This window comes from Ursus arctos, unplaced genomic scaffold (genome assembly GCF_023065955.2).
Source record: "Ursus arctos isolate Adak ecotype North America unplaced genomic scaffold, UrsArc2.0 scaffold_3, whole genome shotgun sequence".
In the NCBI taxonomy this organism is placed as follows: Eukaryota; Metazoa; Chordata; class Mammalia; order Carnivora; family Ursidae; genus Ursus; species Ursus arctos.
This window is the reverse complement of record NW_026622985.1, coordinates 12,988,245-13,015,450: the sequence shown is the minus strand read 5'-3', so window position 1 is coordinate 13,015,450 and position 27,206 is coordinate 12,988,245. Positions and strand designations below refer to the sequence as shown.

General features: G+C 37.1%; 1 protein-coding gene across 9 annotated transcripts in view; it reads left to right on the top strand.

Annotated features, from left to right (window-relative positions):
* SUGCT (succinyl-CoA:glutarate-CoA transferase) overlaps positions 1-27,206 on the top strand; it is a 756,457-nt gene that overhangs the window by 69,359 nt on the left and 659,892 nt on the right. For all 9 annotated transcript variants that reach the window (XR_006409930.3, XR_008956284.1, XR_003317135.4 and 6 more), the window contains one exon: positions 15,648-15,739. Coding sequence is in view for 5 of the 9 variants with exons in the window: in XM_026502829.4 (XP_026358614.1) it covers positions 15,648-15,739 (92 nt within the window). In the remaining 4 variants the exon portion in view is untranslated. The remainder of the gene's footprint in view (positions 1-15,647; positions 15,740-27,206) is intronic.

Genomic DNA, 27,206 nt, shown 5'->3' with positions numbered 1-27,206 from the left:
TTACTTAAAAGCAAATCTCAGGTTTTATATCATTTCATTTCTAAATATTGCAGTATATATCCAAAAGGACTCTTTTTAAAACATTAACACCCACTGTGATCACATGTAAATAAAAAATGACTGTAATTCCTTAATATCATTAAATATGCAGTTGGTATTCAAATTGTCCCAACTCTCTCCCTCTTTCTCTTTATAGTCATTTTGAATTGGGATCCAAATGAAGTCTAGTCATTGCAGCTGATTGATATCTATATATATATATATTTTAAGATTTTATTTATTTGAGAGAGAGAGATGCATACAAGCAGGGGGTAGGGGAATAGGGAGAGGGAGAAGCAGACTCTCAGCTGAGCAGGGAGCCTGATGCGGGCTGAGGACCCTGAGCCCAGGACCCTGAGATCAGACCCGAGCCGAAGGCAGATGCTTAACTGACTGAGGCACTCAGGTGCCCCACAACTGATTGATAAGTTTCTTAAATCTTCTGTAATTTATATGGTTCCTCCTCAGTCTCTTTTTTTCTTGTAACTTGTTTAAAAAAACAGTTTATTGTCTTGTTGAGTTGAATTTTGCTGATACATTCCCATATGTTTAATTTTGTTGTTGTTCTTCTTTAAAAATTGACATCTGTAGGCTTGCTCAGATTTTGTTTTGTTTTGTTTTGTTTTGTTGTTGTTAAGAATATTTCGTAGAAGATGATGTGTAGTTCCACTAGGGGGCACATAAAGGCTAGCTGTTGCTCTCTTTGTGTTGTTAGAAGTCTTTGATGATGCTTGCCTAGATCTATTAATCCATTAAGAATTACAAAGTGGTAATATCCTAATTCTGCCATTGCTTCTTCATATGTTGGTTGGAAAATTTCTATAAAAGGATATCCTCTCATCAACTATTTGATTAGCATTTGATTAGTAAAGGCAAGATAGATGAAATTCTTTCCCTTTATTTAATACCAGTTGTCATAATAATGAATTTATTCCCTCTTGTCTGCCAAGGGTGACTGATGATTTAAAAAAAATATCATTATGAATTCTCAGAATTTAACACATTTGTTGTGTTTCAGTCCATTGTAGCTGTTATTTTTATTCATACTCAAAATGATCTTATCTTTGGCCATTGTGGGCCTTTTCAGGTATGGATTCTGCATTTTTTTTGACATGACCAGTAGTCTTTGATAGCTTCCTTGATTTCTGATATAATAAGATATTCTAGATGAATTTTGTATGTTTCCTGCCCCATCCTGGAATCAGCCATTTCTCCAAGGGATCCTAGTTCCTTTTAGTGGGAAATGGCATTTAGTGACCACAGTCTGGATAGAGGAATGCTCATTGCCACTGGATAGCCTTTTTGGTTCTAGGCCTTTCCAGTGGACAGATAAGAAAATATTAAAAAAAAAAATTAAATCCATCGGGGCGCCTGGGTGGCTCAGTCAGTTAAATGTCTGCTTCAGCTCAGGTCATGTTCCCAGGGTCCTGGGATTGAGCCCTGCATCAGGCTCCCTGCTCAGCAGGGAGCCTGCTGCTCCCTCTCTCTCTCCCTCTGCTGCCTCCCCTGTTTGTGCTCTCTCATTCTCTCGCTCTCTCTGTCAAATTAATAAATAAAACTCTTAAAAAATTAAATAAAAATAAAATCCATCAGTAGTTCATCTTCTATCATTTTAATTCAGAAACATTTTATACATGAGAAAATGAGCAAAGAGAGAAACAAAGTCCAGATTCACTGGACCTTGAAAATGTGGGGGTTAGAGGTGTTGACCCCCCATTGCAGTTAAATCTGCTTATAACTTTTGACCCCCAGAACTTAACTACTAATAGCCTACTTTTGACTGGAAGACTTACCAGTAACATAAACAATCAAATAGCACATATTTTCTATGTTCATATGTATTATATATTGTATTCTTAACATAAGCTAGAGAAAAGAAAATTTTATTAAGAAAATCATAAGAGAATCATATATCTATGGTACTGTGCTGTATTTATTAGAAAAAATGTGTGTGAAAGTGGACCCGCATGGTTCAAACTTGTGTTGTTCAGGTGAACTGTATTTATATGTATTTTGAAGGATTACTTTATTTATTATAAAATATTTTATTGCCTTCTGATCTTCTTTCCGGTAAATAATCTATTGTTGGAGTTTCTGTAGCTGCTGGAATAGTAGTATTACCTATCTAGCGAATAGCATGCTGTTAGCTTTAAACATACTCCTGTTTTGTTTTTGATTTCATTAGCAGGATAGATAGTAGTCCTCTTTGAAACCTCTTTCTTTATTGTCCATAATAGCCCATTATCGACTAAGTCTGTATCTTGAAGGGGATTATCTTTACTAGACAGATGGGGGAGGTGAGAGTCACAAGTAAAATGGCACTTACAGAGGCCCAGAGGAATGAAAGAGCCTTGCGTATTTGGAGAGCAGCTATACTAAGTATGAGTTGCTTTGGAGGACTGACAGGAGATAAGGTGTATGGGGTAGTTAGGGGCCAGGTCACAAAAGACTTAGTTTGTCATACTAAGGAATTTTTATCCTGTAGGGCAACTTAATAAGAATTTAATAAGGGAAATGACTTGATCAGAATTACATATTTGAAAGGTCTTTGTAGCCCTGTGAACAATAAACTGAGGCCGGGGGACCAGTAAGTAAGCTATTTCAAGTCATAAGGGCTTAGATGGATTTGAGAGTTATTTAGCAGATCAAAGAAAGAGTCCGTGACCAACTGGATATGGGCAGGAACTGAAGAAGAGTCCAGGATGACCCTTAGGTTTCTGGATTGTGCAGATGTGTGGGTGAAGTTTCATTCAGTGAAGCAATTGTGGAAGAAGGAGCAGTCTGGATCGGTGGCCTGTGAGGGTGACTGAGGTGGGATGATACTTTCTGTTTAGGGCATCTTTACACTTGTGGTACTTTGGATTTTTTGGTAGAGATGTCTGTACACACACAAGCAAACATCTTTATGTATAAGGATTCAGACTTGGGTTAAAATCTTAACTCTGCTACTTCCTATCTGTGTGACCTTGGACAGGTCACTTAACCTTTCTAAGCCTCAGGTTTTATAGCTGTAAAAAGGGATAATTGTACCTAACTCATAAGGTTTTTATGTGAATTAAGTGATAGAGTGGACAAACATCTACCACTGTCTAATGCTTAATAACTTGATAACTAGTCATTATTATTCTAGATAGGGTGTTGTCAGTATCTTGTTTGGGGCTGTGATAAGGATGAAATTCATTAGAGAGAACACTGAGGATAAGAGAAGGGGCCAAAGATGTATGGACTCTTAGGAAATGTCAGTGGTTAACCCTGGGAAATTTAGTTGCCTGGACCTTCCCATATTGTTCTTCCCCCGAGCCCCAGACAGTTTATTTCAGGTATTACTAGAGGAAGTACAATTTAATTTTTGTTTTATAGCCAGTGGAAGATGTGTTATTTCTATTTCCCTAGCTTATTTATTATATTCATTCCTTTAATACATACTTGCTGAAATACCGTTAGACATTATTCTAAGTGCTGAAGATACCACAGAGAACATACACCTCCATCACAGCTAACATTCTAGAGGAGAGACATATATTCACCTGAAAAGTTAAGTATCAGATGGTGATAAGTACTTCAGGGAGAATGAAAATATGATAAAATGCTAGGGAGTTCCTAGAAACCTATGTTAGATTGGGTGATTAGGGAGTGCCTCTTTGAAGAGGGTGTGTTCAGGATCACATAATCAGTAGTAGCCAGCCGTGTGACGATTGGAAGAAAGAACATTCTAGGTAGTGCAGAGTCTCCAGGATGGAAATAAGCTGTGGGTGTATTCAGAGAACAGCAGGAAGACCAGTGGGACTCAAGATAAAGGGCAGTGGGAAAATCGATGACATTAGTCCAGAGAGCAGGCATGACTAAGACACAAGGATAAAGAGTTTGGATTTACTCTAGGTGACTTGGAAAGTCTGTAGAAAGCATTAGTCAGGAAAGTAGTACACTGATTTACATTTTAGGGAGATCACTGTGATCACAAGAGGCAAGCATGAGGGAGGGAGACCAGAAGCAGGAGGCTAATGACAGAGGCTAGATGAGAGATGCTTTATTTTGTTCCCTGTTCTCTTTTTATGATCAGGCCGAAGCTCCATGCTAGAGCTCTCATTTGCTTGGAAGCCTCACAGCTGTCCTTGAACTGATCCCCCTCAGGAGAGTTATGCTGATAATGGAGGTGCTGTGGGCCTGGAGTGGACAGAGACAAGCAGTGATTGCTTGGTGAGGTCCTTGACCTGCATCCTCAACAAGGGTGCATGAATGGGATTCGAAATATGTTCAGTTATTTTCTTCGGGGGAGAATTCATAGCTTCCTGCCAGTTTGTTGAAGGGCTATTTGGCCCTCAGAAGGTTAACCTTTGATATCATGTTGAGCACTGTGGGAGCTCCTGCTTTCTAAGCGCTTAGGTTAAGGAGAAAAAGAAAGCACAGTTAGACATAATTAAGAAGAAAGATGAGTGAAGCCAGGAGCGAGAAGGCCAGATCATCTGGTATTCGGGGCAAATATTAAAAGAAGAAATCTTTTCCCTTTAGTTTCTTTTCCTCACAATTTTGCTTCTGCCTGTGAATGTTTTGCTTTATAGTCAATGTTCATAAATGCCACAAGATGGCGAGGTTGCTCCTTAAAATGAATGTGAGTAAGGGGGTGGGGGGGAGAGAGAGAAAGAGAGAGAGAGAGAGATTTACTGAGACACACAGAGAGGAGAAAGAAAACGAGGGAAAGAATGAATGAATGTGTAGTGTTCCTCTCTGATTTTCCTTAACCTCCTTAATTTTCCTCACCCTGTTACTTGAACATACAGTAGAACTGACATGCTTAGATTTTTTCTCTTTAATTTGGATTTTGATCATGGTTGTATTGGAATTGTAAAGCTAGAATAACATTAAAAAGAACTATCTGGATCCCATGCTTACAATTTTTTTTTAGCTCTTTTTTTTAGGGTGATTATTGATAAATCACCCTCACATTGCCAACAGAGTAAGCTTTACAAAATAGCATTTGACAATATTAGTTCCCTGCTTTAAAACTTCTATGTATTGTCAGAAACATTTTTGGATAGTCCTGACAGTCAGCATTCAAATAGTTAAGGTTAAGTATAAGATGAATAGGTGGAATAATTTTGACTCCTGTTGTTGTGGGATGGTCAAGTACAATGGTCAAGAAAGAATTCTTGGGAGGTTGCGTGGTGCAACTTAATTACGTTTATTTAAGTAGCACGGGGACAGGACCCATGGACAGAAAGAGCTGGACTTTTTGCTGTATGAAGCTGGTTGTTATATGCTTAGTGCTCAAGGGGGAGGGGACGTGCAGGGAGTATTAGATCATAAATGTCTTCTTCGAATTACTACTTGTAAAATAGTTTTAAAAGATTTCTCTGGTGCTTATCATTCAGCTTGATATGAACTATCAGTGAGATGTACAAGCAGTCATGAGACCCTTTAAGAATGTGGTAACCAGCACATATTTAATCCTTATAGAGACTATGCAGGCTATAGGTCAGCCTTCTGGGCTAAAGACGAATATTTTTCTGCTTCTATCTCTCATCAGTATTATAAAATACACACACACACACACACACATATGTATGTATGTGTGTGTGTGTGTATATATATGATTAATTTATTTTATTGTCAACTTTTTCTCTAAAATGAACAAATACAAGTTTCCAAGTACAAAAACTTTTAATTTTTATGTGTTATTAACAACATAATTGCAATGCTTAGAATATTTATTCTCATCATTTCAACATACCTCAAGGCAGTTTCTTTTTGTTATTCTCCATATTTTGTGGAAAGGGTAAGCTACTATATTATTAGTATATTGATTAATGCATGTTTATTAATGAAGTATATTTAGCTCTCAAAGTAAAATGCGCTTTGCTTATGCTGTCTTATCAAGTAAAATCCTCATAAGAAATCTACGTGATAAAAATTGAATATTGCCATTTTACAGATGAAGACATGGAGGAGGTTCAGGGAGATCAGATAAATTGTCAAAGATTTAGTAGTTCACACAGCAATAATTTGAATCCAGGCTTTTTTCAATCCTGAAACTCATCCTTATTCACTGTGCCATACTACCTCCATGAGAAAAACTATATTTCTTTTTATTTTTAAAAATTTAATTAATTAATTATTTTCGAGAGAGATAGTATGCGCACACCTGAAGTAGGGGGAGGGGCAGAGGGAGAAGGAGAGAGAGAATCTTAAGCAGGCTCCACGCCCGTCCAGCGCAGAGCCTGACGCTTGATCTGACGACCGTGAGATCATGACCTGAGCGAAATCAACACTCGGTTCCTTAACTGACTGAGCCACCTTGGTGCCCCTATTTCTCTTTAAAAGAAGTACTTGGAAGTTGTAATTTAAAGTAATTAGGTATTTATGCCTCCTCTTTGTTGTAAACTGAACAAAAGAATTTGTATCACAAGGCAACTATTATGGTGTACTTTTATTTAGCAAGTTGTTTGTTTTTCTGAGCATTTTTTCCTGCAGGCCTTTATTTAGAAGACTCCCTTTAGAGTTGTGCTGATGATGAGGGGCCTGGATTTATCCCCTTTGAGGGATTTGGGCTCCTGGCCAGATTCCTGAGCACCTGATTTTCCTCTCTGAGAGCGGACTGAAACTTAATTCCTTCTCTTGACTTCCTGTTGAGATAACAGGTGGTTCGCTGAACACAGGGTTCCTGTATTATGGTGGAGCTTTTCTCTGCTCCAGGGGGCCTGTTTAATGCTGGAGATACGGGTGGTTTAAAAACTGTTGTGTAGAATACTGGAAGCTTAGTCTAGGGTGCCCTTTACAGTTGTAAACTAGCTGCCCTGGAATATGAATTCATTCCTAATGCTTGGTTTTTAATTTCTGTATTTATGGAGAATGTTGCCTTACACTTTGTTTCCCATTATGTTCCCTTCATATCCCATTTTTGCTTATCTAAAGATTTAAAAAGTAACAGTTCAGAATTTACAGATTTTGTTTTTGCAATTGGAATACAAACATGGCAGAATCTAGGATTTTGTGTGACTGTTTTTACCTGAATCAAGACTTTTTTTTAATGGTTTTACTTTGTTTTTCATACAATAGTTTTAACTGAAAAATAAATGTAGTGGAAAGAAGATTGTCTATGAATAAATAATTATGGAAGTTGCTAATGGATTTATTATATGATTTTCTCTACTTTTATGTGTGAAACTTTCCATAATAATGCATAAAGGAGATGTTGTGACATCTTTTCTGTCATCGGTAATGATAAATATAATTTAATCTTGAACTGTTTTAATTTCTTAATGCTAAGTGATAATTTTATCTGGGGATTTTGTTTTAATATCTTTATTTTTTTCTTTATTCCCAAGCTGCATGAAAAATAAATGACAAAATTGTGTATATTTAAAGTGCACAACGTGTTTCTATATCTATGCTATTTTGTATAATGCTACAGTGAATATAGGAGTCCAGATACCTTATGGAGATACTGATTTCATTTATGTGGGATATGTATACCCAGAAGTGGGATTGCTGGAACACAGGGTAGTTCCATTTTTAATTTATTTTATTGAGGAATTTTCATAATGTTTTCTGTAATAGCTATACCAATTTACATTCCTACCAATAGTGCTCAAGAGTTCCATTTTGTTCCATGACCGTGCTAACATTTGTTATCTCTTGTCTTTGATAATAGCCATCCTAACAAGGGTGTGGTGATATCTCACTGTGAGTTTGATTTGCATTTCCCTGATGACTAGTGAAGTTGAGCTCCTTTTCATGTACCTATTGGTCTTTTGTTATGTCTTCTTTGGAAAAATGTTTATTCAGGTCCTTCACCCATTTTAAAATCAGATTATTTGATTTTTTTGTGCTATTCAGTTTTATGAGTTCCATATACATTTTGGATGTTAACCCCTTATCACATACATGGTTTGCAAATGCTTTCTCCCATTCTGTAGGTTGCCTTTTCATTTCTGATTGTTCCCTTTGCTTCACAGAAGCCTTTTAGTTTAATGTAATTCCATTTGTCTATTTTTGCCTTTGCTTTTGGTGTCATCCAAAAATTATTGCCAAGGCCAGTGTGAAGGAGCTTTCTCTTTATGTTTTCTTCTAGAAATTTTCTGGTTTCGTATATTACATTTAAGTCTTTAAACCATTTTGAGTTGATTTTTGTGTATAGCGTAAGATAGGGATCCATTTCATTCTTTTGCATGTGGATATCTGTTTTTTTCCAGCACCATTTATTGGACAGACTGTCCATTACCATTGTGTGTTCTTGGTACTCCTGTTAAAGATTAGTTGACCATATATGCATGGATTTATTTTTGGGCTCTGTATTCTGTTCCATTGGTCTATTTGTCTGTTGTTATGCCAGTACCACATACTGTTTTGATTACTGTAGCTTTGTAATATTTTTTGAAATCAAGAAGTGTGATGTCTCCAGCTTTGTTCTTTTACTTACAGTAGCTTTGGCTGTTTGGGGTCTTTTGTGGTTTCATATATATTTTAGGATTATTTTTCTAATTCCATAGAAAGTGCATTGGGATCTTCATAGAAATTGTGTTGAATCTGTAGATGGGTTTGGGTAGTGTTGACATTTTGACAATGTTAATCTTCCAGTCCAAGAGCACGGTAATCTTTCCATTTAATGTGTCTTCAGTTTCTTCCGTTATTGTCTTATAATCTTCAGTGTATAGATATTTTATCTTTTTGGTTAATATATTACAAATATAGTTTTTAAAGATATTATTTATTCATTTGAGAGACAGAGAGAGCACAAGCAGGGGGAGAAGAAGAGGGGGAAGGAGAAGCACACTCCCTGCTGAGCTGGGTGCACGATGTGGGGCTCGATCACAGGACCTGGAGAGCATGACCTGAGCCGAAGGCAGATGGTTATCTGAGCCACCCAGGTCCCCTGATATTTTATTGTTTTTGATACTGTTATAAATGGGATTGCTTTCTTAATTTCTCTTTCATATAATTTGTTGTTAGTGCATAGAAATGCAACAGATTTTTTAAAAATTTATTTATTTGATAAAGAGTGTGAGAGAGAGCATGAGTGGGTGGAGGGACAGAGGGAAAGAGAAAATCTCAGGAAGACTTCCCACTGAGCACAGAGCCCAACATGGGGCTCGACCACAACCCAGAGATCATGACCTGAGATGAAACCAAGACTCAGATACTCAACTGACCGAATCCCTGAGGCACCTCAAATGCAGCAGATTTTTGTATATTGATTTTGTATCCCGAAATTTTACTAAATTTCAGTTTTTTGATGGAATCTTAAGGGTTTTCTATATGTAGGACCATGTCATTCAGAAACAGACAGTTTTACTTCTTCCTTTCTGATTTGGATGCATTTTATTTCTTTTTCTTGCTTAATTGCTTTGGGTAGGTCTTCCAATACTGTGTTGAATAGAAGTGGTGAGAGTAGGTACTATTGTTTTGTTCCTGATTTTAGAGGAAAAGCTTTTAGCTTTTCTCCATTTGGTATGGTGTTAGGTCTGGGTTTGGCATATATGGACTTTATTATGTTGTGGTACATTCCCTCTATACTCAATTTGTTGACAGTTTTTATTATAAATGAATGTTGAATTTTGTCAGGTGCTTTATCTGTATCTACTGAGATGATCATATGGTTTTTTCCTTCATTTTGTTGATGTGATATATCACATTGATTGATTGTGGATGTTGAACCATCCTTGCATTCCTGGAATAAATCCACTTGATCATGGTGTATTTAAAAATGTTCTGTTGAATTTGGTTTGCTAATTTTTGCTGAGGACTTTTGTATCATCAGGGTTATTGTCCTGTAATTTTCTTTTCTTGTAGTGTCCTTGTTGGTTTTAGTGTCAGGATAATGCTGGTCTTGTAAAATGAGTTTAGAAACATTCCCTTCTCTTCTATTTTTTGGAAGTATTTGAGAAAGATTGATATTAAATCTTCTTAAAATATTTAGTACAGTTCACCAGTGAAGCCATTTGGTCTTGGACTTTTGCATTTTAGGATGTTTTTGATTACTGATACAATCTCCTTACTAGTAATTGCTCTATTCAGATTTTATATTTCTTCATGATTCATTCTTGGTAGGTCATATGTAGAATTTATCCATTTATTGTAGGTTGTCTGGTTTGTTGTTGTATAGTTGTTCATAATAGTCTCTTATGTCCTTTTTATTTCTGTGGTATCAGTTGTAACTTGTCTTTCATTTCTGATTTTTCTTATTTGAGTTCTGTCTCTTTTTTTCTTAATTATCTAGCTAAAGATTATTTTGTTAATTTTTTCATATTTGTTCTGATCTTTGTTATTTCCTTCTGTCTGCTAACTTTGGGCTTAGTTGGTTCTGTTTTTCTAGTTCCTTGAGGTGTAAAATTAGGTTGTTTGAGATCTTTCTTTTTTTCTCATTGTAGGCATTTGTCACTATAAACTTCCCTCTTAGAATGGCTTTTACTGTATCTTACAAGTTTTGTTAAGTTGTATTTTCATTTTCATTTGTCTCAAGATTTTTTTTGGTTTATCTTTTGATTTCTTCTTTGATCCATTGGTTTTTTTCAGGGGCATGTTGTTTAATCTCCATGTATTTGTGAATTTTCCAACTTTCTTCTTATACTTGATTTCTAGTTTGATACCTTCATGATCAGAAAAAGTGCTTAAGAAGGTTTCAGTCTTCTTAAATTAATTAAGACTAGTTTTGCAACCTAACATATGGTTTATCCTAGAGAAGTTTTCATGGATATGCTTGAGCAAAATGTGTATTTTGCTGCTTTTGGGTGGAATGTTCTATAAATGTCTGTTAAATCCATCTGGTTTAATGTGTAGTTCAAGTGCAATGATTTCGTACTGATTTTCTTTCTTTATTACCTACCCATTGTTGAGAGTGAGTTATTCAACTCTACTGTTAATGTATTGCTCTCTATTTCTCCCTTCATGTCTATTAATATTTGCTTTAAATATTTAGTTGCTTCTATGTTAGGTTCATAAATATTTACAAATATTATATCCTCTAATTGGATTGACTTTTTTAATCATTATGTAATGCCCTTCTTTGTCTCTTATTAGAATCTTTGGCTAAAAGTCTATTTTACTTGATATAAATATAGCTACCCCTGCTTTCTTTTGGTTCCATTTGCATATAATATTTTTTTCTATCCCTTCATTTTCAGTCTGTGTACTTAAAGCTGAAGTAAGTCTCTTGTAGGCAGCATGTAGTTGGGTCTTTTTTTAAAATCCATTTAACTACTCTATGTCTTTTGATAGGAGAATTTAGTGCATTTGCTTTAAAGTAATTATTGATAGGTATGGACTTTCCTATGTAATTTTGTTAATTCTTTTCTGGTTGTTTTGTAACTGTTGTTTCTTCCTCTTTCGTTTTCTTCTTTTATGATTTGATGATTTTCTGTGGTGGTATGCTTAGATTTCTTTCTTTTTTGTATATCTGCTATAGGTTTTTGCTTTGTGCTATCATGAAGCTTATGTAAAACATCTTATAACAGTCTATTTTACTTTTTCTTTTCTTTTTTTTTTTTTTTAAGATTTATTTCTTAGAGAGAGAGAGCACACAGGGGCAGAGGGAAAGGGAGAGACAGTCCTAAGGAGATTCTCGCCGAGTGTGGATCCTGATTCAGGGCTTGATCTCTTGACTCTGAGATCATAACCTGAGCTGAAACCAAGAGTTGGACACTCAACTGACTGCTACTCAGGCACCCCATAACAGTCTATTTTAAGCTGATAATAACCTAACTTGGGTGTATACGAAACTTCTGAATTTTTACATTCTCCCCTGACATTTTAAGGTTTTGATGTCACAATTTACATTTTTTAATGTATCCATTAAGAAATTACTGTCATTATGGGAGTTCTTAATAAACTTTTGTCTTTTAACTTTTATATTATAGTTATATAAGTGACTTACCCACCACCATTACAACATTAGAACATTTTGAATTTACCTATATATTTACCTTTTCTGGTGGGTTTTATACTTAGATATGTTTTAATGTAACTAATTAGCACTCTTTCATTTCAGCCTGAAGAACTCCTTTTAACATGTCTTATAAGGGTGGTCTAGAGGTGATGAGGTCCTCCAGCTTTTGTTTGTCTGGAAAATTCTCTATCTCTTCTTTGATTCTGAAGGATAACTCTGTTGGATAGAGTGTCCTTGGCTGGCAACATTTTTATTTCAGCACTTTGAATATCTCATTCCATTCCCTTCTGGCCTGCATGGTTTTTGTAAAATCTACTGATAGACTTATGACAGTTTTCTTGTATGCTTTTCTCTTGCTGGTTCTCTCTTTGTAACTTTTGACAATTTAATTATAATGTGTCTGGGTGTGAATCTCTTTAGATTCATCTTATTTGGTACTTTTTGGGCTACCTGGATCTGGCTATCTTGTTTTTTTTTTCAGATAAGGGCAGTTTTGAGGCATTTCTTTAAATAAGCTTTTGCCTCTTCCTCTCTCTCTCTTCTTCTTCTAGGACCTCTTTGATGAGTATATTGGCCTTTTTGATCACGTCCCATAAGTTCCTTAAGCTATCTTCACTCTTTTTCCTGTTTGCTCCTCTGATTGGATATATTCCACTGCCTGTCTTCTAATTTCCTACTTTTCTTCCAGTTGATCTAGTCTGTGGTTGAGTGTCTCCATCGAATTTTTCACTTCAGTTATTATATTCTTCAGCTCTATGATTTCTGTGGTACTTTTTAATAATTTCTCTCTCTTTGTTGAAATTGTCACTTTGGTCATGCATTGCTTTCCTGTGAAATTCTCACTTTATTCATGCCTTGCTCGTCTGATCTTGGTAAACATTTTTGTGATTGTTATTTTGAGCTCTCTATCAGATAAATAACTTATTTCCATTTCCTTCAGATCAGTTTCTGGAGATTTACCTTTTTCTTTTGTTTGGAATTCCACATATTCCTGTTTCTCCATTTTTCTTTGATTCTCTGTTTTCTGTGTATTAGCTAAAACAGCCACCTCTCTCAGTCTTGGGACTGGTCTTGTGTAGGAGATGAATCTCATCAATCAGCCTGGTCTGAGCTCCAGGTTCCCTCAAATCTTTATGATTGCCTTTGTTCTTAGTGGCTTCTAGGGGTTGAGGGTGTGCCAAGATCCATTAATGTCCCCAGGGGGATGATAGCAGTTAGCACCTAGGTGCAGGTTGATTAGAAGCTGGACCTTAGACAACGAGCTGGGAAAGTATGCAGTCAGACCCTTCTGGGGAGTAAGTGAGAGACAGGTGTTTTTGCCTTCTTCACTGAGCCCAGATGTATAGCCATGGAGTTTGCTATTCAAAAACTACTACTTTGTTTGGTATAGCCCTGTGGGACTTGTGAATGCAAAACCCATTGTCTGTCGGAGCCAGATGATCTGGGGTCCCATCCCTTGGGCAGTAGGTGCAAAAGCTGGTGTGCCAGACATGTGTAGAAGCTCTTTCCAGAGAGACTCTGTTGACCTGGTATTGTTGGAGTGAGCTTGAGTGTGACCCACCAGCTCTTTTGGGTTCCAGGTGGGATTGTAGTCAGCACCTAGGTGTATGTTAATTACTGTCCAAATCCTCATGTAGCAGCTTGTAAAGTATGCAGTGAGACCTTTGGATGGATGGTTTTGTCTGATCCTTCTGTGCTGATCCCTGGGAAGATAGCTGTGGTTAGTGCTCGTGTACCTGTCAACAACTTCTTTTTCTGTTTGTTATAGTCCGATGGGACTTGTGAATGTAAGCTCTGCTGGGTCTCAGAGCTAGGTGCTTTGGGGGCCTGTCCCTCAGGTGGGAGCCTTAAAAGTTGGGGCACCAGATATGTGGTCCAAACCCTTCACTCCTTGAGGAGAAGCTGGGAGTTGAGGGTTCCCTCCTGATTTTATAGTGTTATGCCTGGAGTGGGGTTTAAACACCTATTTAGATGTGGGTATTTTCTCTATCACCAAATTATAGGAGTCAAACAACTAGTTCTGGATTTTTCTCAGAGGGAGTTGCTCGACGTGGAGCTATACATTTGTTGTGTCTGTGGGAAGAGAAAAATTCAGGAACCTCCTGTATTGCCATTTTGGTAAAAAACAAAACAAAACAAAAACTTCTTTAGTTTCTTTATTAATTTAGTTGTTGTAGATTATTTGTTTTTTTAAATTATTTTATGTGACAAGTATTTATTCATTTATTCAATGAATGTTATTGAATACTTCTCTAGATGCTGTGAATACAGCAATGAATCAAATAGAAAAAAGTTCTGGAGCATACATTTTGGTAGGGGAGGAGACAGAAAATAAATCAGTAAAACACATAGCTGTATTATGTATCTTGTAATAAGTGTTACAAAGACAAATGTAGTCAGGTAAAGGGGATTAAGAGTGAGAAACGAGAGTGCTCTTTTATAAAAGTTCTCTGGCGAAGGTCTTTCTGGTAAGGAAATGTTTGAGTGCAGATTTGGAGGATGTGAGGGAGTGTGAGGTGTGTGGATATATGGAGTGAAATAGAGGGAGAGTGTTCCAGGTGCCTGGAGAAGCAAGCGAAGGCCCGGAGGCACCCCTTTTTGATCTTTCTAAAGTGAGGTATGTAGGAAATTTCAGCTAATAGCTGATGGCTGTGGAAGGTTTTTCATGTATCCTATCTCTGGTTGATAACATAGGATACGGGGACAGATTCGTGTAGTACCTGAAATAACCTGTATTGTTCAACAATAAGTGCCAGGACTGAGGGGAGCAGGAGAAACCATTGTGTTCTCTTGATTTTTGTTGATGGCAAAAAAAAAAAAAAAAAAGAAAAAAGAAAAAAGAAAAATACCTTCACCTTCTTTTTGTAATCTTAAAAAGCACTGTTAGTTCATGTAATCATATTATTTATGTTCAAAAATTTAGTTGGAGCGCCTGGCTGGCTCAGTGGGTTAAGCGTCTGCCTTCAGCTCAGGTCATGATCCCAGGGTCCTGGGATCGAGCCCCACATCAGGAGCCTGCTTCTCCTCTCCCTTTGCTCCTCCCCCCCCCCCCCCCCCCGCTCATGCTCTCTCTGTCTGTCAAATAAATAAATAAATAAATAAATAGAATCTTTAAAAAAATTTATATTTCTATCTGTCTATCTATCTATATATCTGAGAAAATATGTGAACAGAATCCAGAGAGACACTATTTTATTTTACTTGGTATATTGTTTTGTATAGAACAAGAGTAGTGTATATGAATGGAGTCTGGGAGGTAAGATTAAATGAGTGAATCAGGCATAAAGTAGTAAGAGTTGTGGAGGAATGACAAGTTAGAGAATTTATTTCCCTGTGTATAGGGAAGAGCTGTTACTTAACTCTAATCGTTTGTTGTGTGGGCCTAGTTTTGAACTTATTTTCTGAATTTTCAAGAAAAGCCAGAAATTTGCATTTTATGTGCTATCTCCTGTTTTTTAAAATGTTGGAAACTAAATAAAAATGAAATTCAGGACACTCTTCAGGCCAGACAGAACATTCATCCAGGTGGGATCTGGCCCTCAAGTTACCAGTTTGCAACCTTTTGGGGCATAAGATCATAAATAATTTTTATTGCTTCCTTTTCAAAGGATGCCATCAATCTCATAGTAATAAATTGCAGCAAGATTTCTGGCCACAGAAGATTTTAACACATCATTGTACTCTTGCTCTCCCTGCATGATGCTGACTATGTCTATTCATCTCATTTTAGGGTATGGTCAGACAGGTCCACTGTCTCAGCGAGCTGGTTATGATGCTGTTGCCTCTGCTGTTTCTGGTCTGATGCATATCACAGGGCCTGAGGTAGGTATCATTCTTTAGAATATTCATAAATTTCCTCCTGTTTATTCCAAAGGGATTTTCCTATTCACTAACCTATAAGCTTAAATTTGAGTTGATTTTAGAAAGAAGCTAGGGGAAGTGAATTCTTACCGAAAATGGATGTGTTTATTACAAATGTACTTGAGGTTAAATGTTAATATGGCCCCATGGAAAATAACAATTTTTTTTGGCCCCATGGAAAATAACAGTTTTTTTTAGCAAGAAGCAACAGATCAATTAATGAACACTTGATCTGTTTTGGTATTATAATTTTGCATTTGTATCATAATTATTCAAGCTTGGTATAGGCACCTGGGTGTGACTTCTGAATATTCCTTCTGTGAAGTAGAATGGCTGACTAGAGCAGACCACATATGCCCATTTCTATCAGAGTACCTCATGTGTACACAGTAGAGGGTCTCATTTCCCTCTGGAATATTAATAGGTAGTTATGGGTTTTAAAATTTGTTACTTAAAGCCTCAGGCGGATGGTGTCTGATTGTTACATACATTAGGTCCTGACAGTGGGAGAATTATTTGATTTTAGAGCAATCCTTCTTTATTAATAATAGGTTGGGAATTTCTTAAGAAATACACAGATGGCTAAAATGTGTTTGCTTATTAGATTGAAGGCAGACTCTTAGGAAACGGACTCTTCGAGAAAACGGTGAGAATGGCATGAAAGTTAAAGAAAAGTGTGATTCCCAGTTTGTTTCTCAGAGTCCATAGTCTCTCGTGGTTCTGGGGGCTTCAGGAGTAAGGGGGTGGGGGACTGGGATAGGCCGGTGATGGGTATTAAGGAGGGCACATATTGCATGGAGCACTGAGTGTTATACACAAACAATGAAGCATGGAACACTACATCAAAAACTAAGGATATATTGTATGGTGACTAACATAACATAATAAAAAATTAAAAAAAAATAAAAGTGTGAGAGCCTAATAAATAAAAATAATAAAAGACACCCATTTCCAAAACAGCTTGGATTGGTAGGCGTAAAACCTTTTTCCACTTAGGTGTTCCTTCCCTGAATCACTTGCGTCAGTGAGTTCTTTAGGAAATACGGCTGCAGTTCTGGGATGAATGGAGACAGAGTGACCGTGAGTCTTTTGCAGCCTTTACTTCTTTTTGTCAATTTTAAAGCAGCTGGTGGGATTTCGCTGACTTGAAATACAAGTATTTGTACTTTCATTGTCTGTTTCATTTTCATGAGTCTAAGAAGAAAATGTGTGACCTTTCCTTAAAACATTTAAGGGCACCAGCTTTCTTTCCATCCGCTGGGAGAATGGAGCATGGATCTCTCTCTCCGCTCTATTCCATAGAAGTGTTTGTGTGTACAAAACATGATTATTGTGAGTGGTTTTATTTTAAGAGTTCTGAACTCAACTGTGAATATGTGAAAAGATCTCCAGGCTATTCAATTTGTATATTCACATGTTAAAATGAATTAACTCAGAAACCACTGTTGAGAAGGATTACTGTGTTTCCTTTCCTGTGCTGCACTCTACTCTCACGGGGATAACCGCACAGCGTGTGCTCAACCCCGTCATTTGTCAGCCACTCATGGCCTTTCTCTCTTCTGTTATCCTACTTGGGAGATTTTTGTCCTAGCTAAGCAAATGATAACAGCATTGATTGAGGGCTTACTAGGTGCCCAGCACTATTTCATAGACTTTACATGTATTAAGTAAACTTAACTTCCGTACACCATATTTCTTTCACGTGAACACACCCTTATGTCTTAATTCTTCGATCCAGTGACTGGTTATTACACATACTCCTGTATGCTGGGAACTGGCAGGCACTGGTGATACAGTGGGCGACGGGGTAGGCACAGTTCTTAAGCGGAGAAAACAAACATTAACAGAAAGTAAACTTTAGATACAAATAAAGGGAACTCCGGAAAAGGGCTCGATATACTATTAACATATGTCACAGTGTGCCTCAGACCATTTTCATACTTCCAAAATTCTCTGCAAAGTGCGGTTTGACAACCAGGGATAAAAGCAGAAGTGAAGAGAATTGGGCCATGTTGGGAGTTCCCCTTAAGAGAACTCCCCATTATCAGCAATGTATTATAATCCTTGTGGCAGAGGAGGGATCACTTCTGAAAGTCCTGGCTAATATTGTCAACTAGCCAGTGCAGATGCATTATTGCCAGTTATATCACGCTACTGGGGAACTTTTATCGACCTGCACCCGTGTGTATTTGTGCCATAGCGTAACTCCATCTTGTCAGATGACTGATTGAAACCCAGGCTTCTCCATCATTATCCTGAGGCTTCTCCACATCACCCTGTACAATCCAGCCCAACCTTGCCAGAATGGATGGTCGGGGAGGGGTTCTCTGAGGACCAGATGTTTAAGGTGGGACCCCGTTAGGCATTAGGCTGGTGACCAGAGGGTATCGCCATGCATGGTGTCTATCTGTTGGACAGTCTGGTAGGTTTGAGGAGCCAAAGGAATGCCAATGTCACTGGGTTGTTGTGAGCTGGCAAAGAAGGGAGAAAATTAGGTTGGAGAGGTAGGTCGTGGGAGCCGAACTTACTGTTTAGGGACTTATTATATTACTTAAAAGTTTGATAAGAGAAGACACATTAGTATATATACACATTTTTTTAGTGACGATCTAATATATTTCTGCCTAGAAAATGAGTGATAGTACCACAAATAGACTAGTATCATGAGGAAAAAACCCTCAAAATTCATGTTTGTTTGTTTTTTTATAACAGGATCATATTGTAGTTTTTATCCCAAAGGGGCATCATCTAAGTAGATAATATAGGATAAAATTTGTGAAAGCAGTCTTTATGATGAAATTTAAGCAAACTAGTGACAGTTGACTTCCATTAATCTAAAATCTAGCCTTTTAGGTTAGGTATGTTGTGGTGTTGTCAGGTAAGATTCCTATTTGATTATGGGGAAAGAGAGAACCAGTAACATGGGCCAACACTCTGCTAGACCCATGCTTTATCCTCGCATTGATCCTTCCAGATAGTTATTGATGAATTCTATAACTAAAGCTTAAAGGCTTAGATAACTTGTCCAGAGTGCTGCCTTGGTATATAAAGCACTAAAGCCAGACTTTGAATCCGGGTGTGCTCTACTCCTTATACCCTGATGCTTATATCCACACTCCATATTGCCTGAAGAATGAATCCTGATTTTTATTGTATTTGCATCTTGCTTATGCATGTTGCATGAGCATGATATGATATGTTACAGTTAGTGAATCAACCATTTGTTATCGTGAGAAAGCATTCGATTAAGAGTCTGGAGGCCTAGCTCTATCTAATTTACTCTTGTTGTGTGTTTACTGGCTGCCTAAAATGCACCCCAGGAGAGTATAAGCTTCCTAAGACCATGGTCTTTGCTTGGTTGCTGTTGTATCTCTATGCTTAGAATAGTCTGGAGCTTAGTCAGCAGTCAATAAATTCATGTTGAATGAATGAATAAATGCATACCTGGTATGTGATCACGGACATGTCATATAGTCTCTGTATTTCAATGAAGTGTATCTGGAAGTGTCACATGCTTTCTCTTCAAGATATTGTAATAAGTGGGCGCCTAGGTGGCTCAGTTGGTTAAGCATCTGCCTTTGGTTCAGGTCATGATCCCAGGGTCTTGGGATCGAGTCCTGCTCGGGCTCCCTGCTCAATGGGGAGTCTGCTTCTCCCTCTGCCCTTCCCCCGGCTCATACTCTCTCTCTTCCTCCCTCTCTCTCTCTCTTGCAAAAATAAATAAAATCTTAAAAAAAGATATTGTAATAAGCAAATAAAATGTCTTTTGTTAAACATAAAAGGACACAATTGTGTATAATGCAAGACAGTACACAAAATAATCAGCCAGTGCTTGATATCTGCAGATTTCTCAGCTCCACTCTTGTGGGCTTTAGCATTTTACCAGAGTTCATAGTTTGAGAGTCAGTCCTCTCAAACTGTGCCATTGTTTTATCAACTAAGGTTATGTCATATTCTAAATCTATTTTAGTCATTTCAACAGTCTTCACAACATCATCATCAGGAGTAGATTCCATATCAAGAAACCACTTTTTTGCTCATGCATCAGAAACAGCTTTTAAACAGATAAAACTGTTAAAGTTTTATCATGAGATTGCAGCAATTCAGTCACATCTTCAGGCTCCAGTAGTAACATCAGAGATCACTGATCACAGGTCACCATAACAAATATATAATGAAAACTTCTGAAATATTGTGAGAAGTACCAAAATGTGACACTGAGAAACGACATGAGCAAATGCTGTTGGAAAAATGGTGCTGACAGACTTCCTTGATGTAGGGTTGCCAAAAACCTTCAATTTGTAAAAAATACAATGTTTGTGAAGTGTAATAAAGCAAATTGCATTAAAACAAAGTGTGCTTGTAACAGAGATATGGCTCCTCTTAAACCCACAAACACAAACACATACTTTCCTTTTTAAAAAATTTTACTATACTTGATCATTGGTTAAAATATATGCTCCTCAACATATTGTTTTTATAACACTAGTGCCTAGTGTAGAACTTTGTACTTACTAAATATTATAAGGATTGTGAGTTCTTAGGCTCATCAAGTGTATTTTCTTATTTTGTGACTCATGACTCATGCCAGGATAATATGTTTCCTTGATCTTAATCTTATTCATTACTTATGAATATTAATATATTAATAAAAGAGATTAGTCTATATTAAATAATCAACTTGCCCTTAATTTATGTACCATTCTAAGGTGACACTGCTTAAATATAGCTGATCATTCGTTAGAGTTAGTGGTGAAGTAACTTGTAAGTTTTATTTATATTTTATTTTAAATTATTTTAAAAAGTAACTGGTTTTTATAAATAATATATACTCATTATAAAAAGTTAGTCTGTCACCACTAAAACAGCCTTCAAGAAATATTAAAGGGGACTCTCTGAGTGCAAAGGAGAAACCAAAAGTGGCAAAGACAAGGATAAGAGAAAATCTCTAGAAACAATGACAAAACAAGTAATAAAATAGCAATAAATACATATCTATCAATAATTACTTTCAATGTAAATGGACTAAGTATGCCAATGAAAAGACATAGGGTGTGAGAATGGATAAAATACCAAGACCCATCTTTATGCTACCTATAAGAGACTCATTTTAGACCTAAAGACACTTGCAGATTGAAAGGAAGGGGGTGGAGAAAGATTTATCATGAAAATGGGTGTCAAAAGAGCTGAAGTACTAATACTTATATCAGACAAACTAGACTTCAAAACAAAGACTGTAAAAAGAGACAAGGGCACTATATAATCATAAAGGGAACAATGCGACAAGAAGATGTAACAAGTGTAAATATTTATGCACCCAAAATGGGAGCATCCAAGTATATAAAACAATTACTTACAAACATAAAGGAACAGATTGATAATAACACAATGCCAGGGGACTTTAACATCCCACTTACACCAATGGACAGAGCATCTAAACAGAAAATAAACAAGGAAACAATGAGTTTGAATGACACACTGGACCAGATGGACATAACAGATTTATTGACAATGTCCCATCCTAAAACAACAGAACATAAATTATTTTCATGCATACACAGAACATTCTCCAGAATATATCACATATTAGGTTGCAAAACAGGCCTCAACAAATACAAAAGATGGAAGTTATACCATGCGTCTCTTCTGACCACAATGCTATGAAACTGGAAGTCAACCGCAAGAAAAAATCTGTAAAGACCACAAAGACATGGAGGTCAAATAACAGGCTACTAAACAATGAATGGAAAACCAGGAAAACAAAGAAGAAATAAGAAATATATAGAAACAGATGAAACTGAAAACACAATGATCTAAAACCTTTGGGATGCAGCAAAAGTGGTCCTAAGAGGGAAGTATATAGCAATATAGGCCTACCTCAAGAAGCAAGAAAAATCTCTCAAATACAACCAAACCTTACACCGAAAGGAGTACAAAAAGAACAACAAATGAAGCCTAAAGCCAGAAAGAGGAAGGACATAATAAAAATTAGAACAGATATAAATGATATAGAAACTGAAAAAAAACCCCAATAGATCAGGGATGCCTGGTCAGTCTGTTAAGTGTCTGCCTTCAGCTCAGGTCATGATCCCAGGGTCCTGGGATCGAGCCCTGCATCAGGCTCCCTGCTTTTCCCTCTCCCTCTGCTGCTCCTGCTGCTTGTGCTTTCTCTGACGCATGCTTTCTCTCTCTCTTCCTCTCTCACTCAAATAAATAAATAAATAAAAATTTTAAGAAAAAACCCCCAGTAAAACAGATCAATGAAACCAGGAGCTGGTTCATTGAAAAAATTAAAAAAATTGATAAACCTCTAGCCAGACTTATCAAAAAGAAAAGAGAAAGGACCCAAATAAATAAAATCACAAATGAAAGAGGAGAAATAACAATGAACAGCACAGAAATACAAACAATTACATAAGAGAATATTATGAAAAACTATATGCCAACAAATGGGACAACCTGGAACAAAAGGACAAATTTCTAGAAAATATAAACTACCAAAACTAAAACAGGAAGAAATAGAAAACTTGAACAGATTGATAACTAGCAAAGAAATTGAATCAGTAATCAGAAGACTACAAGCAAACTAAAGTCCAGGGCCAGATGGCTTCACAGGCAAATTCTACCAAACATTTAAAGAAGAGTTAACATGGGGTGCCTGTGTGGCTCAGTCAGTTAAGTGTCCGACTCTTGATTTCGGCTTAGGTCATGATCTTAGGGTTGTGAGATTGAGCCCTATGTCAGGCTGTGCAGTGAGTGTGGACCCTGCTTAAGATTCTCTCTCTCCCGGGGCGCCTGGGTGGCACAGCGGTTAAGCGTCTGCCTTTGGCTCAGGGCGTGATCCTGGCGTTCTGGGATCGAGCCCCGCATCAGGCTCCTCCACTATGAGCCTGCTTCTTCCTCTCCCACTCCCCCTGCTTGTGTTCCCTCTCTCTCTGGCTGTCTCTATCTCTGTCGAATAAATAAATAAAATCTTTGAAAAAAAAAAAAAAGATTCTCTCTCTCCCTCTCCCCTCCCCTCCTCTGCTTGCATGCTCTCTCTCTCTCTAAAAAAATAAATAAATAAAGCAAGAAGAGTTACTCGTTATTCTTCTCAGACTATTCCAAAAACCAGGAAAGGAAGGAAAACTTCCAGATTCATTCTATGAGGTCAGCATTAGCCTGATACCAAAACCAGATAAAGATTCCACCAAAAAGAAAACTATAGGCCAATATCCCAATGAACATGGATGCAGAAATTCCCAAAAAAATACTAGGAAACTGAATCCAACAATACATTAAAAGAGTCATTTCTTGATCGAGTGGGATTTATTCCTGGATTGCAAGGGTGGTTCAGTATTTGCAAATCAATCAATGTGATACACCACATCATTAAAAGAAAGGGTAAGTCCATATGATCATTTCAATAGATGCAGAAAAAACATTTGACAAAGTACGACATCCATTCATACTAAAAACCCTCATAAAAGTAGTTCTAAAGGGAACATACCTTAACATAGTAAAAGCCATATATGAAAAACCCTCAGCTAATATCCTCAATAGGGAAAAACTGAGAGCTTTTCCTATATGGTCAGGAACAAGACAGGAATTTCCACTTTCAACCCTGTTATTTAGCATAGCATAGCATTAGAAGTCCTAGCCACAGCAATCAGACAACAAAAACAAAAGGCATCCAGATTGGCAAGAAAGAACTAAAACTTCCACTATTTGCAAAATGACGTGATACTACATATGGAAAACCCAAAAGGGCTCCACCAAAAATCTGCTAGAACTGTTGAATGAATTTAGTTAAGTCGCAGGATACAGAATCAACGTACAGAAATCTGTTGCATATCTCTACACCAATAATGAAGTGGCACAAAGAGAAATAAGGAATCAATTCCACTTACAACTGCACCAAAAACAATAAGGTACCTAGGAATAAATCTAACCAAAGAGGTGAAAGACCTGTACTCTGAAATCTATAGAACACTGATGAAAGAAATTGAAGATGACACAAAGAAATGGAAAGACTTTCCATGGCCATGTGTCGGAAGAACAAATATTGTTAAAATGTGTATACCACCCAAAGCGATGTACACATTTTATGCAATCCTATCAAAATACCAACAGCAGTTTTCACAGAGCTAGAACAAACAATCCTAAAATTCGTATGGAACCACAAAAGACCCCAAATAGCCAAAGCAACCTTGAAAAATAAAAGCAAAGCTGGAGGTGTCACAATTCCAGACTTCAACTTATATTACAAAGCTCTAGTGATCGAAACATATGGTGCTGGCACAAAAACAGACGTGTAGATCAATGGAACAGAATAGAAAACCCAGAAATGAACTGCAGTTATATGGTCAATTAATCTTGGACAAAGCAGAAAAGAATATCCAATGGAAAAAAGACAGTCTCTTCAACAAATAGTGTTGGGAAAACTGGATACCCACATACAAAAGAATGAAACTGGACCACTTTCTTACACCATACACAAAAATAAATCCAAAATGGATTAAAGCCCTAAATGTGAGGCCTGAAACCATAAAAATCATAGAAGAGAACACAGGCCGTAACCTCTTTGACATCAGCCATAGCAGCTTCATTTTGGATATGTCTCCTGAGGCAAGGGAAACAAAATAAAAAACTATTGAGACTACATCAAAATAAAAAGCTGCTGCACAGCAAAGGAAACAATCAACAAAACTAAAAGGCAACCTTCGGAATGGGAGAAGATTTTGGTAAATGATATATCCAACAAAGGGTTAGTATCCAAAATCTACAAAGAGCCTATAAAACTCAACACCGAAAAAACCAAATAATCCAAGTTAAGAAATGGGCAGAAGACATGAATAGACATTTTTCTGAGGAGGACATCCAGATGGCCAACAGACACATGAAAAGAGGCTCACCATCACTGATCATCAGGGAAATGCAAATCAAAACTACTATGAGACCTCACCTCACACCTGTCAGAATGGCTAAAATGAAAAACGCAAGAAACAGCAAATGTTGTCGAGGATGTGGAGGAAGAGGAACCCTCTTGCACTGTTGGTAGGATTGCAAACTGATGCAGCCACTCTGGAAAACAGTAGGGAGTTTCCTCAAGAAGTTAAAAATAGAACTACCCTACCATCCAGCAATTGCACTATTAGGTATTTACCCAAAGAATGCAAAAGTACTAATTCAAAGGGGTAGATACACCCCAGCATTTATAGCAACATCATCTACAGTAGCCAAATAATGGAAACAGCCCAAGTGCTCATCGATGGATGAATGGGTAAAGAAGAGGTGGTATATATACATGTGGAATATTACTCTGTCATAAAAGGAATGGAATCTTGCCATTAGTAATAACATGCAATACTCGAGCTAGAGAGTATCATGCTAAGCGAAATAAGTTAGTCAGAGGAAGACAAATACCATATGATTTCACTCATATGTGGAATTTAAGAAACAAAACAAATGAGCAAAGGGAAAAAAAAAAAGAGGGAGACCATCTAGGAAACAGACTCTTAACTATGGAGAACAAACTGATGGTTACCAGAAAGGCGGTGGGTGGGAGGAATGGGTTAAATAGGTAGTGGGGATTAAGGAGGGTGCTTGTGATGAGCCCCAGGTGTCGTATGTAAGTGTTGGATCAATATATTGTACACCTGAAACTAATAATACACTGTATGTTAACTAACTGGAATTTAAATAAAAATTTAAAAAAAGTTAAGCAATGCAGGAAATAATGGATTAGAAAACAACAAATTATCCTAATTTCACCACTCAGAAGTTACTAGTAATAATATTTGGTGAGCATCATTCCAGACATCTGTTTATGCTTTATAAGTGGACATATTCACAAGGCATGAGGAATGGAAATAATTTCATAACAACAAGATCATAATATATCTTGATCATAATATTCTTGTTAATTTAAAGCAAATAAGTATTAAATTTAGTTGAATTTAACAGGGGAACAATAAACTGAAGTGAAATGGAACGCATTGCTCAAATTTTGCTAAATGCTTCTTTATAAAAATAATTGTTCATAACAGATCCTTTCAAGGTTGAGACGAGAGATTATGAAAACCTTTAAAATGACGCTGGAGTGATTTCATGCTTTGTTAACTACCTTCATGTTCAATTTTAAACATTATGTGTTGATTTCGTGCTATGAGTAATTATTAGCAGTCTTAGATTTCTTCCCTCTATCTCCCTTTCGTCACTTTCCAATTGTTGCTGATTAGTAGTTTTACTTAGTCAAAGTTTAGTTAGTATTTATACTTAAGTGCTTTTACTTACTCTCTTTCAGCTCTAAGTCAAGTTCCAGCACTGAAGTTCTGGAATACAACAGTCATTTCTCCAACTTGGAGTTGCTTGAAGAATAGGAATAGGAGTGGGGTGAGGTTGAAGAAAAGGTGTGGTGTGAGGCCAAGTCTTGCAGGACTGCAAGCTTTACTGGGGCTTAGTGTTGCCTTCTTTCTTAGACCCCAACAAGTGCACAATGCTAAGCCTGCTTCAGCCAGCTACGGGTGAATGGAACTCACATATGTATGGACAAGGATCCTGGTGGCACTTTTTACCTTGGTTCTGGGCCTTAGATTTTCTCCTTTAAGGTTATTTTTTAAAAAAAGATTTTATTTATTTGAGAGAGAGACAGAGAGTGAAAGCACAAGCTGGGAGTCGGGGGTGGGGGGAAGGGAGGAGGGAGGGGGAAAGAATCTCAAGCAGACTTTGAGTTGAGTGTGGAGCCTGACATGGGGCTCGATCTCACAACCCTGAGATCATAGCCTGAGCTGAAACCAATCAAAGTCAGATGCTTAACCGACTGAGTCACCCAGACACCCCTCCTTTAATGGTATTTTGTTAACTTTTCTGAGAGTTTCTTTTTTTTATTCCCCCTTTCATTGTGCTTCTTTCCTATTAGAGGTTTTTGATCTGGATTCTTAGGATTTGGTCAACTAAACCTATCTTTCCTTAATACTGTCTGGGCAAGGAAGAGAGGAGCTATACCTCATGGGTGCACCTCAATCTTTGGCTCTTTTCATGGCCTCTGACTTTCAGAGTTATCACATAAGTTTTTCCCCAGTCCTTCTTTGGTTGGTAATAGGACCAATTTGTATGACCTAGGAAAAACAAACAAGCAAACAAAAAAACCAGAAAAACCACACAAACAAGATGATGGGGAAAGTATAAATGGGTTGGTAGAATTGTGCTTTAATGTGTCTGTTCACTAGCAGAAAATAGGAATTCCAATTGTACTTGTATTTTTCTGAATGAAACGATGTGTAATAACATTTTGTTTATTAAAATTATAACTCTGTAGGTCACATGAGATTTCAAGATTACAGATACCCTAAGGATAAATCATACATTGATAAATCATAGTTTTATTATAATAAATATTTTGGGATAGCATGCAAACAATGGAAGATGTTTTGTGAGACACAGCAAA